This window comes from Hippichthys cyanospilos, chromosome 9 (genome assembly GCF_059441005.1).
Source record: "Hippichthys cyanospilos isolate Australia breed blue-spotted pipefish chromosome 9, RoL_Hcya_1.0, whole genome shotgun sequence".
In the NCBI taxonomy this organism is placed as follows: Eukaryota; Metazoa; Chordata; class Actinopteri; order Syngnathiformes; family Syngnathidae; genus Hippichthys; species Hippichthys cyanospilos.
The window spans coordinates 13337571-13357571 of NC_142377.1; the positions used below are offsets into that span (position 1 = coordinate 13337571).

General features: G+C 37.6%; 2 protein-coding genes across 2 annotated transcripts; both read left to right on the forward strand.

Annotated features, from left to right (window-relative positions):
- Positions 1 to 220: 220 nt before the first annotated feature.
- LOC148418960 (E3 ubiquitin-protein ligase MARCHF9-like) lies at positions 221 to 4248 on the forward strand. Its single transcript, XM_088423843.1, has 5 exons — positions 221 to 347; positions 703 to 936; positions 2705 to 2860; positions 3110 to 3302; positions 3718 to 4248. The coding sequence occupies exons 2-5, from the start codon at positions 733 to 735 to the stop codon at positions 4017 to 4019; spliced, it is 855 nt and encodes a 284-aa protein (XP_088279969.1). The 5' UTR covers positions 221 to 347; positions 703 to 732; the 3' UTR covers positions 4020 to 4248.
- A 572-nt stretch (positions 4249 to 4820) lies between these two features.
- mettl1 (methyltransferase 1, tRNA methylguanosine) lies at positions 4821 to 11191 on the forward strand. Its single transcript, XM_088423626.1, has 6 exons — positions 4821 to 5035; positions 5162 to 5289; positions 5366 to 5550; positions 8267 to 8380; positions 10166 to 10267; positions 10998 to 11191. Exons 1-6 carry the CDS (start codon positions 4956 to 4958, stop codon positions 11118 to 11120), a joined length of 732 nt encoding a protein of 243 aa, XP_088279752.1. The 5' UTR covers positions 4821 to 4955; the 3' UTR covers positions 11121 to 11191.
- The last annotated feature ends 8810 nt before the right edge of the window (positions 11192 to 20001 follow it).

Sequence of the window (20001 nt, forward strand, 5' to 3'; positions counted from 1 at the left end):
TTTGACTGTTTTCCAATTAAATTGCAGTACACAGTTTCATTCTGAAAATATTCATGTTTAATTTTTTTTTACATCACGAAAGAAAACCAAATGAAATTTAACAAGTCATTTTTTTACCCCAGTGCAGATAGATCAGCCCACATACACAAAACAAAATCCTCAATCATTACGACTACTCATTTGCCTCTGTTTGCGTACTGCACTGATAGAGATGCGATTGCTCTTCGTGAAGTCATTTATGTCACCGGAAAAAAGATGATCAACACACGCGTCATCTTTGTCACAATTCAGCAAAATTGCCATCGTTCATGTCCACGTTATGACAAGATAATTACCGACAGAAGAAGGTGATTGAAAGATGACCAACCTGTTTTTGACACTTTTGCTTATTACGATTAGTGGCGTCGGGACGATCTCTTGAAGAGAGTTAGTTTGTAAACATGGTTTATTATCATACTCATACACTGACAAAAAGGGGGGAGGACAGTTTGGGATAGATGAGGCTAATTTGTGCATTTAGTGAATTCGGCTAAAAACGGATATACAGTATAGTCATATTTTTTTACTAAGTGAAGAATGCGCTCAAAAAAGGGGTCCTCCTTTACTGGCTGCTCAGCTTAATCTGTCAATAGCCGTTCGCTATTGGATAGCGTGCCCTCAAGAGAATGATAGCTGACTAACGGTGTTGTGCTCCGAATAAAGCAGGAGCAGAGGACCGACACGGGCTCCATTATGACGGGTGTCCTCGGAGGCTGTTCTTGGCTGCCACTCGCCCGCTTTCGCCAGGGAGGGGGAGAGGAAGAGGAGAAGGAGGAGAGGAAGGAGAAGGATGATAGAGCTAAGCACCTGCAGGAGGATGCTCTATCCTTCCACAGTCTTGCAGAAAGTGGAATGCGTACCCCGCAGTGCCGCATCTGCTTTCAGGGTCCAGACAAGGTACATTTCAATGCGACGCAATGCAATACAAACTTTGCATATCGTGGAACAACTAGATGGCACAAGGTACAATGAATCTGTACTCACCCGATGTCATGCATGCATCTTTTAAGTCGTGGCTTCCTTTGACCACATCTTTCTGTTCAGTCGAACAGGCCGATTTTCCAGTCACTGAAGTAAACTTGAAAGAGAATGAAACAAGATAATGAACATGCGCCTGTAAATCAGAGCATACAGCAGCAGCTGAAAAATGAAATTCCCTTTAAAACAGTGGTTCTCAATCTTTTTCATACGCAAAAAAGTATTTTCCCACCAAGTACCTCATTATCTGCATAACAATTTAGATTTTTTGAAAAAGACAACGTGGTATACCATCTGTATCTAAATATATGAAGCTTTGGAACTTCTTACGGTTTCTCTAGATGTATTTTATTCAGGAACTCCAGGATATGGAGCAACATCTGTTTATCCCTGGCTCATCTGCCTGAAAATCGTGTCACTAATGACAATGCTTATCCTGTAAAACCTCTAATGAACACAGTGTTTTGCAAATGAATCACTGACACACATTTTAGCAATAGATTCCACTGTTGCTGTCAAACATTAAAAAAAAAGAAATGTTCTGATAGCTGCAGAAACCCGGTTAAAATTTCATATACCCCATGAAGTGCCGTCGCATATCCCCAGGGGTACACATACCCCCATTTGAGAACCATTGCTTTAGAGGGCGGTTTGCTTGATTTGATAATCAAAGCTACCAGGCTTTGCTGGCTATCATATCAAAGCACAAGCTTGAGGGATCAATAAGTTAATTTAAATTGTAGCGGTGCAGTATGTCATTTTTTAGGATGTTGCCCAATGTATGTCAGTGTATCACAAGTGTCCCATGTAGAATTAATTATCCACACCGTGCCAAAACATCCAAAAAAGAATAAGAATGAAAGTGAAACTTGACCGAATCGAACAAAATTGTGCAAATTTAAATTACAACTGGACATTAAATAACTAAATTGGATCACTAAATACAATTTGAATGAAAAATTAGTCAAGGCAGGATATACACACCCTGTTTTGCTCCAAGTTTGCATTGAAATGTGATGCTTGAGAAATTTCAAAATTCAGATCTCGTACTTGATGCGAAAGTAAGTGGCATGTACTAACAAATTTGACCTGTTAGGGGCAGTATAGTGCCACTGGACATCGAGACTTACATGTATCCCTCTTTATACAGCGCTCTTCGAGTGGTGGGTGTGTCACAGTAGCAATATTGAAACACTTGGTAATAATGCAACCACTACAAACAAAAACAACATAAATTATAAGGGAAAATACGAATATTTAACCAAATCTAAAAGTGAAGCACACGCTTAGCATATAATTGGACGACAAAATACAATAATTATACAATATAATTACTGTATGTTTGTATATATAATCCAATATATATATTGCCGCTTATCCTCACAAGGGTAGCAGGCTTGCTGGTGCCTATCCCAGCTGACTTCGGGCAGTAAGTGGGGGGACACCCTGAACTGGGTGCCAGCCAATCGCAGGGCACACAGAGATGAACAACCATTCACGCACCAACTCACACTTAAAGTAAGGACAACTGTAAATATAGTTCTGCACTATTCATTTATTTATAGATAATGGTCAATATTTTAACACAACCAATCAGCGTGCATTAATGCTGATCATTTTAACAGATCCTTTTCACTTCTTGGGGATTTAGAGCAGAACATGAATTATCTTACTTTGTGTTCTTCAGGGAGATCTGTTGAGCCCATGTCGCTGTGATGGCTCTGTCCGTTACTCTCACCAAGTTTGCCTTGTCCGCTGGATCGGGGAAACGGGGTCCTGGAGTTGTGAGCTTTGCCGGTTCAAGTACCGGGTCTTTTCCGTTTGCATGAAGAACCCACTGCAGGTACCATAATGGCTTGAGTCATCCATGATTGGTGTGCTTCATGTTATTTATTTGCTCTTAATTTGAAAAGAAAATACACTGTCGCTGTTACAGTATTGAAAAGCATAAAATTTAATTTGGAAACCCTGTCGAAGGCTCATTTACCCTCTGAAGTGCTTTCGCAGAGATCCATGTACCCTCATTTCAGAACCACTGACTTAGTTTAAAGTGATACTGACCCCTTTATATGTGTCTTGTTTGTTTCTGCAGTGGCAATCCATTTCTCTGAACTTGATTGAAAAGGTACAGATTTCAGCCATCATCTTGGGCTCTCTATTCCTCATGGCCAGTTTTAGTTGGCTTATGTGGTCATTTGTCAGCCCCTTTGCCAAATTCCAGCGTCAGGATTATATCTTTCAGATATTATATGGCATGTATGTCTTCATGGACTTCGTTTGTCTAGGTACGACACTGCACCCTTCAAGCAACATATTCCGAACCAGTTTGATCGAAATTTAAGGCATTTGCTATTCATTCTTGATAATTGTAGCTGCGTTCCAGGCTTCATACATTTCCATACATGTTATGGTTAGGAAGAAAGGCCTCTGCAAACTTTGATGAGCATTTTTCACACATACACTGTATAATAAATGTGTGAATTGAATAAACCAGACCAATTTGTAAAATATTTACACTTGGTAATTGATTTGTGCCTTGATATTAACGAATGCTAAATGTCTGTTCTATTGCTTTAAGAAACCTCACCTCAGGGTTGCTGTTTATACTCATGGCACCGCAAGAATCAAGAATTTCACATGCATATTTGAAAAAGTACTATTAAACTTCCTTTGTTCCTACCCTTTGTTTTTTATGCACAGGACTTCTAATCCAAGAAGGACCGGCTGTGTACAGGATTATTCGGCGCTGGCATACAATGAACCAGAAGTGGAAAGTGCTGGATTATGAGAAAACGATAGACTTAATCAGTTCCGACAGCAAAGGGGCTGGTGGTGAAGAAAGGAACACTGTGGATGTACCCGACAATGTGCAGGAGCCAAGGCGACGTTCAAGGTCTTGCATTATTCTCTATATTGGCAATACTATTCTGAGCATCCTCAACAAACTAAGGCCCACCCGTACCATCAACCATGAAGTTGTCATGAGGGTGACCACCGTATAGCAGTCAGAAGCAAACAAATGAACGGATGTTGCAACCTAGCCACTGCCAAGAACTTCCGTCCAGACAGAACACACATAAGCACATACTTTGTCTATGTAGCCAAAGGGTGAAAGGATTGGTCATATTGGAGTTGCTGAAAAAAAAATAAACGAGTATATTTTTAAGGTTGTATTGTATCTTTTGTTTTTTCTTTCTTTTTTTCCTGTCATTCATTCAGTGTCAGGACCAATCATGGTCGTCAGCTGTTTTTCTGAAGGTGTGTATTTTGACTCCATTGTAGCTATTGAAACTTTGAACTTGCAGGGCTAAAGGTTGATGTATTTAAAAATCTTAATAAAAATCCGTATTGAAAGAACGGCTAAATTCTTGCGTCAAATAGTCATGTAAACGAGGTATAAATGAAATGCTGTTATTTAAAGTGACTCAACTTGTAGCTCGATGTACCACTGGGATGATAACTAGGCATTTGTACAATGTACACTACGCATATGAAGTGTTCAAAAACTACGTCCAACAAAGGTTTGTTTTGCAAGCTATAGTAAAAATGTATTTTATGTGTGTATTTTTGTACACTGCTCAGACCAATTTTTGTGTGAAACATTTTTTTTCCAGTGAAAACTAGCGTCAAAAAGTGCAACAAATAAGAGAACCTTTGGATAGGCATCCACGGATTTCAATGTTTTTTCGGTTTGTCGAGATTCTTTCCAGATTTTGAATACCGTAGTGACAAACTTATAAAAATAATAAACAAATTGTTTGGTCGCTTGACGATGACGTCAAAAATATGCGACCCATGTTTTGAATGCAGCGTGCGAGCGCAAACCTTACACGAGTTTGTGTTCTGAAAGAATACTCGTTTTAGAAGTAGCATATACATATATATTTAAAAAAAAAAACTTGAGCGTTATCAGGGGTGGCATCTGTGTTCAAGCCAGGATGAGTTCATCAATGCCGCAGAAGCGTTATTATAGACAACGAGCACATTCAAACCCGATGGCACATCATTCGTTTGATTAGTAAGTGACGTCCACGTCTTTTCAACATTTACAGAACATACATTTCGCGTCTTCCACGAAACGGTGTTCTTGTTTTTCATTCTAATTTTGTTCCTGGGGAATCACTTTTTATTCTCGTCTTGTCAGTCCTGTGTGTCCGGAGGAGATGGACTGGCAAAAGCTGTATCCACAATTTTTTACTGAGGATCAGTCTCAGGAAGAAACTCCACAAGTTGAGTTTGCAGACATTGGCTGTGGCTATGGAGGACTTTTAGGTAATTGCGTCGTAATCTTTTAGACCTGTAGTTTTGGTACAACTTTGGGCATTTGTGACTCTGCATCATCTGTCAGTGGAGCTTGCTCCACTTTTCCCAGACAAACTCATGCTGGGCCTGGAGATCCGGGTCAAAGTGTCCGATTATGTCCAGGATCGTATCAAGTCCTTGCGTGAGACCAATCCAGGAAGCTACCAGAACATTGCCTGTCTTCGCAGCAACGCCATGAAGTATCTTCCCAACTTCTTCAAGAAGGGACAGGTAGGATGTACATGCATTCCATGTCAATGCGTTTGTATATCATTTTTTACACCGTAAGATCTTAACGTCTGCTGTCATAAGAAAACTAGTTACTCATTTTAGTTGTTCCTAGTCACATATAATTTTGTGCTATAAATATGAATTACAGGTTTGCCATTGACTGAGTAAAGGCAAAACTAATATAATGTTCTCAAGAGTACTCTTTTGAACAAAATAATTACATTCCTCAAGTTTAACATATGGAGTGAATTACCGAAGGGATTTAAGAAAGAGAAAAAAATCCAGGATTGTACAACAATGGAGTGATTGATGTAGGAGGTATAGCATCAGCTGAGTTTAGAGTATATCAGTGCGAGACACTTTTTTTTATCTCTTCCATTTAGCAGCATTAATGTATGCTTTGTTAATTCTTCTGTTAGATTACACAGTGAACGTATTGTACCACAGTCATAGTTGCGTTGGATTAAATGTTCACCTCAAAAGGCCTGAGTATAAAAAAAAAAAAAGCAGCAGCAATGTAATATTATTCAGTTGTTATTTAATTATACTCTTGAAAATTAAAACAATTCATGTTTTTGTTGCATTGAGCTTTACATAACTTGGTCTTGTTAATATTAACAAAACTATAAATTGATCAGGGGTCTGTAGATTTTTTTTCCTTATCCACAATAATTTAATTGGAATTAGGGACATTTGATGCCACTTATTTTTTTCTTTTTCAAACCAATCCCAATATGAGAACTCAACTCATGAGTAGGCCCCTATTCCAATATCAAGTACCAAAACCATTGATACTCTTGATCTATAAAACATTCTGAAAAACAATGACAAATAACTTTAAAGAAAATACAGTACATGTACTATATGTGCATTGTTGGATCTTTCCTTAAAATACTGATATCAATCACAATTGTTAGTACTGACAACTTGAAGTGTTGGTCTCAGTCCAGTAAAGACATGCGGTATTGTCACGTGCCCATCTGAATTATTATTTATTGAAATGTAAGATGATCTCTATTCATTGACAGAAATCTAACATGTTACTGCACAACTTTTTTTTAGCTTGTTTTAGTTGTGTAACAAAGTCACCTAAATGTCTCAACTTTACACACACCATAAAGTGGCAGTATGTTTAAAAAATACTACATAGTACAACTTAAATCAAGTATAAACGTGTTAAATACATGTATTCAACTGAGGCGAATGGTGGAAGAGTGGTTAGCACGTCCGCCTCACAATTCAGAGTCCCGAGGTCAGTTTCAGCTTCCTTCCTGTTTGGAGTTTGCATGTTCTACCCATGCCCGTGTGGGTTCTCTCCAGGCAGGCCTGCTTCCTCTCACATTCAAAAAACATGCATGTTAGGTGAATTGGACACTAATTTGTCCTTAGGCGTGATTGGGTATGTGATTGTTATTTTGTTCCTGTGTGCCCTGTTCAGGGTGTTCCCCCCCCCCCCACCTGCTGTCCAGAGATGGCTGGCACAAACTAGCCAGTGACCCTAGTGAGGATAAGCAGCTATAGAAAATAGATGGATTCAGACTGAAATCCAGACTGGCTGGGCCCTAGTGATTATTGAGGATAAAAAAAAAATGCATTGACTAGAAAATTGAACAAAAATAGAACATACTTAATTTGGAAAAACGTGTGCATTACTAGTTACCACCTGCCCCAGTCTTGTTGCAGTATGTATGAAATTCTTCACTACTTGATTGAAAGCATTTGATGGTCTAGTGCCAAGTTTGGCATGATGTCATAAATGCTATGTTTATATAACAAGACAGATTATTTGATCTCACAGGCAGATTTGAAAGTGTTGACAGCTCACCATAATAAGGAGTGACTTTTAAACTTTAGGCTGTAAAATATATTTTAACTGTAGCGTGGTCAATTACTGGTATGTTTGTCTGCTCTCCTGGTCCATGACTGCTGCACACCTCTCAAAGGTGTGTAAAAAAGCTGATTGTTTCCATTCGTGTCACAAGGCATGGGTTTGATATGCTGGATTGTAAAAGCTATCCACGTATATTAAAACCTCTAAAATCGAGCACAATCCATTTTAGGGCACCTCTGTGTAAATTAAACTACGGTATTTCAACTGACTATATTTGAAAACATTAAAGAAGGTATTAAAATCAATTCAAACATTTCCTTGCAATAATAAGATAAGGATATTCTAAACAGAGTTTTCTAGTTAGTATTGTGCTTGTGGAATATAAATCAAGCAGCGAAATACAGCTGTTTTGTTCCACCTCAGAGGGCAACCGTTTTGCCACTTGCTGTCAACTGAAAATGACATCACAATTGCTCTGGGCTCACATAATGACCAATCATGGCTCACTTCTTTTCCGAGGGCATTGAAGTGACGTTTGCAAGCTCAGAGAAGCTTAAATTACACTTTATTATTATTATTCCTCAATTGGGGGAACACTTTTCTGTCTTACTGATTTATTTTGTAGCTTGTTTTTTTTTTTGGCCCCATGATTACCTTCACAACTTTCCATCCATACCCGAAATTAATTATTCTCACTCTCTTTCTTTCTCTCTATCAACAACATCAAAAAGCTCATGACTGCCATGTTCAGAAGGTTGCGTTATATTGTTTCAAAGTAATTGTTTTAAAAATGGAAACTACAACTGTATGTGGATCAGAGTGATTCAAAGTTGCTCTGTCTCGGGGCTCATTGAGGAATTTCTAACCGTTTTTGTTTCTTTTTAGCTCAGTAAAATGTTTTTCCTTTTCCCGGACCCTCATTTTAAGAAGACCAAACACAAATGGAGGATCATCAGTCCAACGTTGTTGGCAGAGTATGCCTACACACTGAGAATAGGGGTATGTACAACACAAATCAAAGCACAGTCACTAAGTGAAGCTGAATTTCATTGGTTTAATAAAAAAAAAAAAAATAATAATATAGGTTTTCTCCCGGTTTGTGCAGATGTCAGCCCAATGTGTGTGTGTGTGTGTGTGTGTGTGTGTGTGTGTGTGTGTGTGTATATATATGTGTATATATATATATATATATATATATATATTTTTTTTTTTTTTTTTCTGTTAACAGAGAAGGGCCTTGTGCCAAATTAAGCTTTCTGATTTTTCCTTTGCCATGTGTGTGCATGCACGGCCTTCTCTTTTTGGCAAGCAGCCATAATTGTGCTGGCAGGTGGGACGACTGTCATAGAAGTTGACTTACATGATACAGTTCTCCCCACAAAGAATGATTTACAGCCAACAAGGGACAAGATTTTTTTTTTTTTTTGCATTCTAACACAATTGACTTTTGAGACAGCTGAGCTGAAAAAAATGTGTCCAGTCTTTCCCATGTTGGCTCCTCTGGGGAAAAAAAAGTGAGGTAAAGTGCAATTCAATATGTAACGTGTGGCATGACTGAGTTTTCTAAGAAGTCCTTGTTCTCGTAAAGCTATCTGTGCTGTCACCAATGTAAACTGCAGCGACATAGGGGATTAACCTCTGTGTTGTCTCTGGGTTATTTTTATCATACTGCCAAAGATCATTGCTCGGCACATGTGATGAAACCTTTCGATGCAATTTACACAGCAATCTTAGTAAGTGGAATAGTTCTCACTGGACCACAGAACTCTGTCATGGTTCCATAACCCTCATTTGGATTTAGGCCAAGTTGCAAGCCACCAAATATACCTACAGTACCTTGAAAAAGTTTTTACCGCCTTACTTGGATTCATATATTGTTTGTATGATTTTCCGCTTTATTGCTTAACTCATTCACTGCCAGTGACGGCTAAAGATCAAAGATGCATTTTTACTGGGCTGGCAGCGAATAAGTAAACTCATTCACTGCCTATTTACTGATTAATTGTTTTAAAAGGTTCGTGTCAGTTTAACCTAGGACTGGGATATAAATCTAAATAATTTGAATCCAACATTTAAAAAAATGAAGATTTAAAAAGAAGCTAAATCATGAAATTGATGTTTTGCAAAAGTGACAGAATGCTGGATGAATGGTTTAAAAGGCATGTGTTCACTCATTACAAACCAAACTACTGAACTCATTCAGTGCATCCATTTTCTGATACTCCTTTAGCTCACCACTTGTATGAATAAATAAATACCTAGGATCGAATGCTTACCCTCATGAGTAAAATTATCTCATATTTAAAAATATGTCTTAGGGATTGAATGAGTTAATCGTGGCAATTTATATACAAGCTATGACTGTTAGGTTTGGTGTTCTATAACGTGTAGTTATTTCTTTCTAAACTGGTGGGTTTCATAGTGTAGTCTGAGAAGTTATGGTGTTTTTATGTCTGTTTTTTCTCTGCTGCGTGGCTGTTAAAAAGCTTGGTTTACAAGGATGTCCAGTTATTTCTTCACAATTGGTATTTTTACGGGTAATATCTGGGCACATTTCCGGTGAAAAGTCATCTGTAGGCCATTTATTTGAAAGAGTAATGTAAAATCAGATTAAAACGGTATGATTCCAATTTGGGGCTTTGTGATATGCTTTCAGTTTAAGCTAACAGTTCTAAACCTTTCCTGGGGTGAGTGAATTAAATGTTTGATACATTCATTCACATTTAAGGTGAATATACTGTTTATTTTTTAAATTTTACCGGCCATTCTGTTTTTGCTTCTTAGGGTCTGGTTTACACTATCACAGATGTGGAGGAAGTCCACCTTTGGATGGTGAAGCACTTCAGGGATCACCCATTGTTTACACAGGTCCCCAATGAGGAGCTGGTACGTGGAGCACTTTGTGTTTGCAGGACAAACACAACTGTGTTTGTTTTCTGTCTGCTCCACGGAGGTCACACTTTTTGTGCGTGCAGTGTTCCAAATTTCTTTAGGGGTTTAACTTATCAAGTGAGAACTTTTGGTAAATATTTAAAGTTTACTGTAGTGCAGCCTTTCAAAATGATAAATCGACCAATGTGGATTTGTTTTAAGTTAATGCTGATTTTTGGGAGAAAAAATACGTTACCAATTAATCAGCTGATTAATTTGAAAATTTATTTTAAATTAGCATTTGTTCCCTCCAATGCATTTCAATTGGTGTCGATAATAATTGCAGTAGATATAATGTAAATATGTTAAGACATGTATTATATTATAGGTATATTGTTAAAGTGTGTACCGTATTGTATATATTTATTTTTTTTTGTATGTATTTGTATATATTTATGGTAAACATTTGATCTTATTGATCGTAAACATTTTTCCTTTGGTTCACAGAATGCATTGACTGGATATCTATCTATCTATATCTATCTATCTATCTATCTATCTATCTATCTATCTATCTATCTATCTATCTATCTATCTATCTATCTATCTATCTATCTATCTATCTATCTATCTATCTATCTATCTATCTATCTATCTATCTATCTATCTATCTATCTATCTATCTATCTATCTATCTATCTATATAATCACACACTGGTAATTTATTAATTTTTTTATTGTGCAGGTCGATGATGTCATAATATCTCGATTGGGTGTGTGCACAGAGGAGGGAAAGAAAGTTCAGCGAAACGGAGGACAAAATTTTCGTGCTATTTTTCGGCGGATTGAAGATCCAGTCTTGGCCTAAAACTACGGACACAATAAGGGAACTTTGCTCTTGGTGGCGCATCATGGAAGATTAAATGTTGTTTTATGGCACATGATGTAGTCTTCATTTGTTTCTTCATGCACTGTCATGAGACGTGATGCGTGCAGTTTTGGCTTTTGCTTTTTTATTTCTTAGTTTCTTCTTCTGAAGTTTCATTTTAAGATTCTCCATTGTTTCATATAAAACATTCTGGGGAAAAAAATGTGTATCATTGTGTTAGGCCTGTCATACAGTGGAAGCAAAAAAAAAAAAGCGTTTTTTTTTCAGCCACATTTTGCACTCTTACATTTTTTTTTAATTTTCTTGGATTGCCTCAGTGAGAAAATTCATTCATGTCCATCATCCACATCCATGTTTTAATACATGGGTGCGATTTTTTTTCATTTTTTTTTCATCATCTATGGTTTCATTGGACCGTGCTAAGATATTGAATCTCAGGTTCAAGCTCACAGGCTAACTACACGAGAATGTAATTGACAATAGCGGCTATTTTCTATATTGCAGATAGAGTTTAGTTTATTGTCGTTGGTGCCAAGAGAAGCTTGTGACCCAATTGTCAGCTTTCTGAAATCTAGTTAATTTTTGCACTTTGGGTGTTTTTTTTTTTTTTTTTCAAGTTTGAGTTTGGAAGTATTTCTGCTGCAGGGGATGTCATTAGGGACAGGCCAGTACTTGTGTCAGTAATTGAAGATAGTGAATAGAATAATTCACCTTGATGTAGTTTTTGACAGATTTTAATAGCGATCAGTATTAATGAGATTAGTGATATAAATCTGCAATCATCTGGAAAAACACCTCATCCTTCCCTCAGAACTTATTTTTCTCTCCTAGTTCTCCATTTTTCTTGGTTTTGTTCATTTGTCCAGATGTGTGTTCATCATCTTTCAAATTTATTAATCCATGTCATGCAATATCGGTCATTTAATAATACTAATAAGATGAGACACAAATCCCACAAGACGAGAAGACTCACAAGATTAATATATTTTTTTTATATTGCCAAGGGTTTAATCATGAAATTTAATCAAAATTTTGCAGATCGTTAACCGATTTCTCTTTACTGAAAAGACAAAGAAAATTTACGATAAAGCATGCAAACAGGTCAGGCTTATTTTTTAGCTGCAGTTATTTACTGAATAGTTTACCAAAATGCGTACAGTTCCTGTTAGTTGTGGTTTATGGCATATTTTTTTTTGCTGTGTTTACAAACTGTCTTATGCCAATATTTTGTAAAAACAATATATTGCCACAGCTGATTCTGAATTTCTTCTGTTGTCTCAAGACTTGGTATTTTAATAAAAAGTTGTTTTATATCATAGTGCGGGAATGGCTTTTGTGAAAAGCAAATATGAACACAAAAGACCAAATAACACATTTCCAAATAATTATGAATGATCAACCTCTATGATTGATTTTATTATCAACTTTTTTGGTAAAATATAAACTGAGATTTTAGACAACTCCCCGTAAATTTTGGCTCGTGAGACAAAGTGATGTAAGAATCACGTGGCGCACATTTACTGTATTTTTCTGAGTACAAGTCTACCTCGCTTATAAGTCGACCCCACCCACCCACACACACACACATACACACACACACACACACACACACACACACTTTTTTTACTGCAATTTGGATTAATTTTACAAAAACGGCATTATAAGTCTGTCCCTGGCTTTAGTGGTTACCTACATCATGGCTGTCCAATTAAAACACTCAGTGTATGTTATTAAAATGATGAAATTACTTTTAGAGGCATTTCTACATCGCATATCGAGTAACATACTGTTGCGGTTATGGTGTCGGAGGGGTGGAAACAAGATGACTGCGAAGTAATCTAGGCATGCGCATAGACCCAACTACTGAAATTGATCTTGCAACAATAAAGTGATTTGAATGCTTTATTTTTTGACACAGCTGAATATTAATTTGTCTAAAAGTCATCATCACTATCTGACATGCTAAATAGCTCCTCCTATTCCAATGTATGGATGTAACTATTGGACATGGTCTTTTTCCTCGTCATTTTTTTCAAACAAGCTCGTTACATCCATGGTAGCATGGATGGTCAAATTATTTGCTGATCTTCTTACTTGAGATTTTCTGCCAAGCTTTCTTTTACCCAAGTAACAACTGTGGTGAGAACAGAGTGTGGAAGTTACGATCTGACACGTGAAAAAAAATGACACAAATTACTTATTTTACAATCAAATCAATGTTATTCAAGCATGGATATGTGGACCCAATTGGTCCGGTTTTAAGTTACGCCAATATAAGTCACGCTCTAATATGGGGGTTGAAAAAGTAAAAAAAATACTCGACTTGTACTCAGAGAAATACAGTGAGTTTTGTTAAAAGATTTTGTTAAAAAGATTTGTTAAAAGTGATCAGTAGGAACAGCTCCTGTTTCAGATGTCATCGTCAAAGCGTACAGAGTCCATCCATCTATTTTCCATAGCTGCTTATCCTCACTACGGTCGCTGGCTTGTTGGTGCCTATCCTAGCTGTCTAGACGGGGTACACCCTGAACTGGTTGCCAGCCAATTGCATGGCACATTGAGACGCACCCAATCACATCCAAGGACAATTTTGTGCGCCCGTCTTTTTTTTTTTTCTTTTAACCATAAGATGTGCAGTCTAGACCAGTTTCATAGACCTAAAAGATATAATTTAATGCTTGCAACAGGTACTGTACAGTAAAATATCACTTTCATTTGGTTTTAGCGCCCTGAATTGGCAATTGAATCTGATTTCAGAGGTTTTGTTGATTAGATCGATAGTTGTGACGCTACAAAAACAAAATGGATGAAAATAGGAAGAAAAAGCCCTTTACAAAAAGGTTTTAAAGGTGAAGGTGAAGCTGATGTGAGCACTGAAACCTTTTGTATTGGATAACAGTCAATGGTAAGTTGGTAACATGTTGCGGAAGTTGCATCTTGTCCCATCTGGACCTCAGATTTGTTGATGTCATCACTCCTTTCTCTGGATGTGTTTACAGAGGCAGCTGTTGATAACTCGTGAATTTCCTGCAACCTACTTTTTTAAGGGTACTCGTCAGACCCAAACTCAGCTTGAAGACTTAAACAGCTCCTGACTCATTGCATTCCCGCCACAACAAATTGGAGATGATTCATCATGCACATGCAACAGGAAACTCCTCTCACTCAACATTTTCAAGGTAAAAAAGTTATGGATGAAAGAACTGCTGCTTTTCTACCATCTATGTACTATCTACTGGTTTTTGTGCAAATTTACCAAGGCTGTGGTGCTCTTTTCTCTTACAGATCATCCACTCCTTATTGGTATGTGCTCACAACTCATGCTTGTTGTCTTATGAAAATCACCTCTCAGTTTTCTCAATCTGCATTTTTTCATCATCATGAAGGATATACGTAGTGTATTTCTATATGTATGTAACCTCCACCATCAGGCCACAGACCTCATTTGACTGCTTGCCCTAATAGGGATTATGGGATTTAAAATTGCTCCCTCTAATCTTTCAGGTCAAGTTTCAGGTCATAATGTTAATATTCTGCTGATCTTGACCCACTACAGTATTATTATGAGATCAAATCAAGGTATGCGTTTGTTAGAAATATTCAAAATGCCTTATGGATACGAGTAACCGTTTGAAAGTGGCAAACAGCTGTACCCTCTCTTTAGTGTTTACACCTGCGGCTTATGACATCATGACTGCCTCATTATGGAAGTCACCCTGTATCAGCTGACCAAGTAAGACACCAAAGCGATTTTGTTCAGCGCTTTTCCCCTTTGATGTCGTAATTGTCCCTTAAGGTTGAAGTTATTCCCAGGCACTCTGCATCTGTCGGATGTCAACATTACACTAAGTGATCAGATCACAAGGCTTTTCTCAGATTTGGATCCCAATAAGACTCGGATAAAATGATTTTAGCACATTAAACCATTTGTTTCTGACTCAACTTGGGCAGTTTCATTGAAAATATGGTACATTTTTCGTATTCCTTGGAACTGGTTGGCCCATGAACAGCAAAAGTCAACTAAAATGCATTGAGAGGAATTTTTTGACCAACTGCATATTTGCGCCCCCTGAAATGAATTAAAAAAATTGGAGCATCGTTTGCTGATACCGTACTTCATTGGCATGGCACAATATGATAACATTGTGCTAACAAGGTCTCTCTTTTGCACAACCCTCCCACACAATTTCAAGTGGATTTAATTTGGCATGAAAATAACACCATGCATCACCAGAAAAAAAATCAGCATATGCACTGTGAAGCAAGGTAGTGGCTGTGTCCTGCCTTGGGCTGTTTTTCTTCAGCTGGAACAGGGGCTTTCGTCAAGGTAGGGGGATTATGTGCAGGTCCAAATACCAGTCAATTTTAGCGCAAACCCTTCAACTCAAAAAGTTCAAGCTGTAGAGGAATTTCACCTTTGAGCATGACATTGACCCCATGGATGCAGCTGCATTAAGAAAAGAATGTTTTTAATAGAAGGTTAAACTTTGGGAATGACCCAAACAGAGCCCAGACCTAAATCAATTTGATAACATGAAAATGGTCATGCCTAAGACATGCCCCCAAAATCTGACACATTTGGAGCACTCTTGCAACAGGGAGAGGTCCAACGTTCTTATGTCAACATTAACCATCCTGAAACTCGTACCCCAAAACTGTCAGTAATGTAAAAGGTTGAGCAAAGTAATAGTTTCAGCATGTGCACACTGATGACAGCTTTAGGTAAGAATGTGACCTGGCCTTTGGAAGGAGCTTCATGCTCAAATGCCCTCAAAATAACCAGATACTAAGTGTTCTTAAAAGAATTTAACAGGTCACATACAACATTTCAATCATAATGCAACATAAACATCACCTCATGGTTCAAACGGTCTTAGTTGCAATTTCGCGATGGGCCGAATAGGGCCCAATAAATCACTAATCGGAAAATGCAAACTTTTGCTTCAATCATTCAACTTTTCATGCTTTGTGGAATTAGGGGTGAGGATGTTTGACTCTCTCAGGATTCGATTTGATTCAGATTTTTGGGTCTATGATTCGATCGGTTAAAAAATTGTATAAATATATAATTTTTATATGAAATAGCATCCGTAAGGTACTTACCCCTAAAATCCATCACCTTTCTGCGGGTTACAGTGCCATCCTTCTAAAACTCGTTTGAAACTCTACCAGATGTTCTGCACATCTGGATGGTCTGCCTCTATTCACCACAACTGCAAAAAAGTCATGCGTTTGAATCTGTGTGGACTCAGGCCTCTCTGTGCCAAAAGCATGTTTATAAGGTCAACTCAAATTGTGTTTCTATGGTAAAAGAATAACAAGACTTCAACCATAGCAAAAACTTTTTTTAACGCGTGGATTGTATTACATTGCGGTGGAATGTGTAGAGTAAAAATCTGTTGGACTGCAGTCAAGCATGCAAACTAATCACACCATGTCAGCCAGCTGTTATGATACATGAATCGCCATTTGAGTTTGTATTAGGTAGATTTGAGCAGACTTTTTGTTCGGTGGCAAATCACAGAAGAGAGCTGCTCACTATAGCGGCACACGTTGCCATAGTAGTCGTCATCCATCATGTGGACAATAAAAATGATCTTGCACATACATGTGGTATCCAGATGCTGTTAATTCTACAGATGCCAATCACCACATACCTTAAAGTCCTACACATGGGTGACGAATAAATGGAAAAGGCTACATAAAAGTGTTTTTTTTTTTTTTTTAACACAATGAGCAGCTGGAGCACCTGAAACAAGCCATTTACCATCAATCCAATCCTTGTTTCTTCATTGCTCAAGTAAACAGTTTCCCTTATTGCTAATCCAAGTTAAAATTCTATTATTACATCAAAATGGAAGAGCATGTGATATTTGTCAGTCCAATTAATGCTAAATATAACTTTAGAAAATGCTTCGACAGTACCTTTGATAAATGTCGAGTGATAAACATTCTTTGTAAGGAGTTTGCTTACCGCAGAGGCAGCTCAAGTTTAGCTACAGACACAGCTAACAATAGCAACAACGAAGCTAAAGTAGTGAGCCATAGTAAAGCTCTCTAACTGAACTAAAGAACAAGAACACCCCGCACTTGAGCAAATTAATGCTAATTTGTGAATATTTGGTCATTTGCAATAGAAAACAGCACCATTCCTTCTGATGCTCCTCACCAAAGGTTGCAGATATTACTTGGGACTAGTCTCAAATATAGTATTGCAGAAGATTACAGGTTACAACAGCATCTGTTAAGTCAAAGTAAATAAACAACTGAAGACACTTTTTTAATCTTTTGTTCTGCCATAATAACACACTGTATCTAAATTTAAGAAAAACACGTTGAGGGTTTTTCAAAAATGTTGAGGCAAGATTAAAAAGGGATCATTGAGATAAACTATTTACAACTCTTAATGAATTCATCTTTTAAAAAAAAAATTACTTTGTGCAGTAGCATTTAACCCCCTATCCTACTGAGGGGCAAATGTTGGCAAGTGTAGGCGATGGAGCGACTCCTTTGCTCTTGTTGCGATTCATTTGGGTCCGGATGATGGCCGGACGGTCGCCAGATGGTGGCGCAAAGAAGTTTTGAACATGATCAAAATGTGAGAATATGGTTTTTATACAAAGTAGCAAAGTTTCTTAAATCTCATGACAATCTAGTTCGTTGTTAATATTAATGTCAAGCAGACTCCAAAATTATCTTGACAACTGTACAGCTTAAGCATCTTGTTTCATTGCCCTTTAAAGTGTCACAGAGCTCGTCAGTATTATATCAGACACTTCTTCAGTTCTATAGGCCGTCTGGTGCAAAAATACATCAGATGAACACTCCCCAAATCAGTATCTGGGTCAAAGACAACTTGCAGGAGAATTTGATATGTTCCCGCCATGCAATTGTAACTACTCACGCCTTAGAGGGACGGTCGAAGGCCAAAAAATATTGAACCCCAAACGTTTGTAATATATAATGAACCTTAACATGTGCTTGATTATGGTTTCCCTTTTATTTTTTCTAGAAGTTAGTATGGCCCTCTGAGGACTTTGTAGAAACCGAAATAGGCTTCTGATTGGAAAAAGGTTCAAGTCATGAATATCAAACAGAAAATCCCCCAAAAAGTCAAAGTGTTTTGGAGAGTGAAGATAAATATAGAAGGTAATGATTTTCACTTTTTTTTCTTGCACCACAAAGCCAACGGACAATGTGCCTTGGCACCAGATTGCCCATGTGATGGGCACTAACTCAAGTTGAGAGCTGGTGACACAGTGGGTGGTCCTTTCACTTTTCAGTCCAGACGACTCGATGACTGTGATTTCCAATACCAATTTTAAACATGGACCTGACCACAGCGCTTTTTCCCCCTATTTTGTGTCCCATCACAGGGTAGTCTGGGTCCAGCAAAATCAGTGAGCCAAGTGACATCAAGGCATTGGTCAAGCTAAATTTGGGAGCAACCTCAAGCTTACAGTGATTATTAGCCATTCTCCCTATTTATCCAACTTTAATCCTTCCAGCGTTTTAAAAAAATATATATTATGAATGATGTCATTGGAATCAGTGCGACAGCGTCTCTTTTGGAAACAGCCATGCCCTTTGTCACAAACTTCCATTTTATACGTTAGATCAGTGAGCCTGAGGACATTCAGGCACACATATAGTATGGTACACTTTTTAATGCAGAGCTAGATTCCTTCATATTGATCCAAAACAATTTTAAATTCTTAAACTCTTTTAATCACATCAGCACTAAATCTGTGCAATACTTGAGGTTTTGGTATATTCATCAATACCAAGTAAATAATGGTGCCGGTATCGCCGATACGATACTTTTTAGTTCTTCTTGCAGACATCACATGTCCTAGCCCAGAATACAAGTCAGCTGGGATTGGTCATTAGCTGAGACTTGAGCATGTGATGTCATTTTCAACCCACAGCAAGTGGAAAATGTTTCTTTTTAAAATCTAACTTGTAACTGAAAAATAATTTAGCTGTCAACTTAACTGTAGACAAATTATTAACTTTTGACTGCTGAAAGTGTCTAAATAAGTGTACAATCCAATTAAACTCACATTTTCCATAGATGAAAATGAAAACGCAAATGGTTGCATCTGTCCATATGTGCCAAGGTGTATTCCACATTCCACCCAAAAGAAGCTGGGATAGGCTCCTGGACACTTGCGACTCTCATGAGACAAAATGATGGGATGGGTGATATTAAACCTTAAAAGTGAAGAATTGATTTGTAATTAGAAACGTGTTTTCGAAATGGTGCTCAGACATGCTAAAATACACCATAAACTGTCATAACACTGGCATATAACATAAAATAGAATTTTTCAAAAGTGATGTTATTTACTTTTCCAGAAAAAAGTTGTAATTTTCATGGGGAAAAAAATGTAATAATGAGCTCTTTTACAGCCCCGTTCAACTTCAATTATAACTTGTATTCTTGTAAAATATTCTAACTAAGTCGTAATGCAACTTTTCTGTTTTTGAGTGTACTCAAAACTCAATTAAATTGATCAAATGTGCCACCGTTGCTGTACTTTTTTTCCCCCGTACCATTCCAACAGTTTTATTTAGACAGATTTTTTTTTTTTTTTTAATTGAAGCGCATTAAAAAAAGAGTGTAGGGAGTTGTGGCATCAGATTTGCCCCGACTCATAAATACAAAGTCATCCCCTGTCTGTTAAGGGAGGGACACACAATCCTCTGAACGAGAAGCACTTACGCACGCACAGTCTCACTTGCACTCGCATGCGTGAGCGCAAGCTAACGCGTGCACAAAGATACTCTTCTGCAACCAGCAGACTACAGTCATGAACTTTAACATACTAGTCTGAGAGAATAGCGCCGTGTCCCCTCC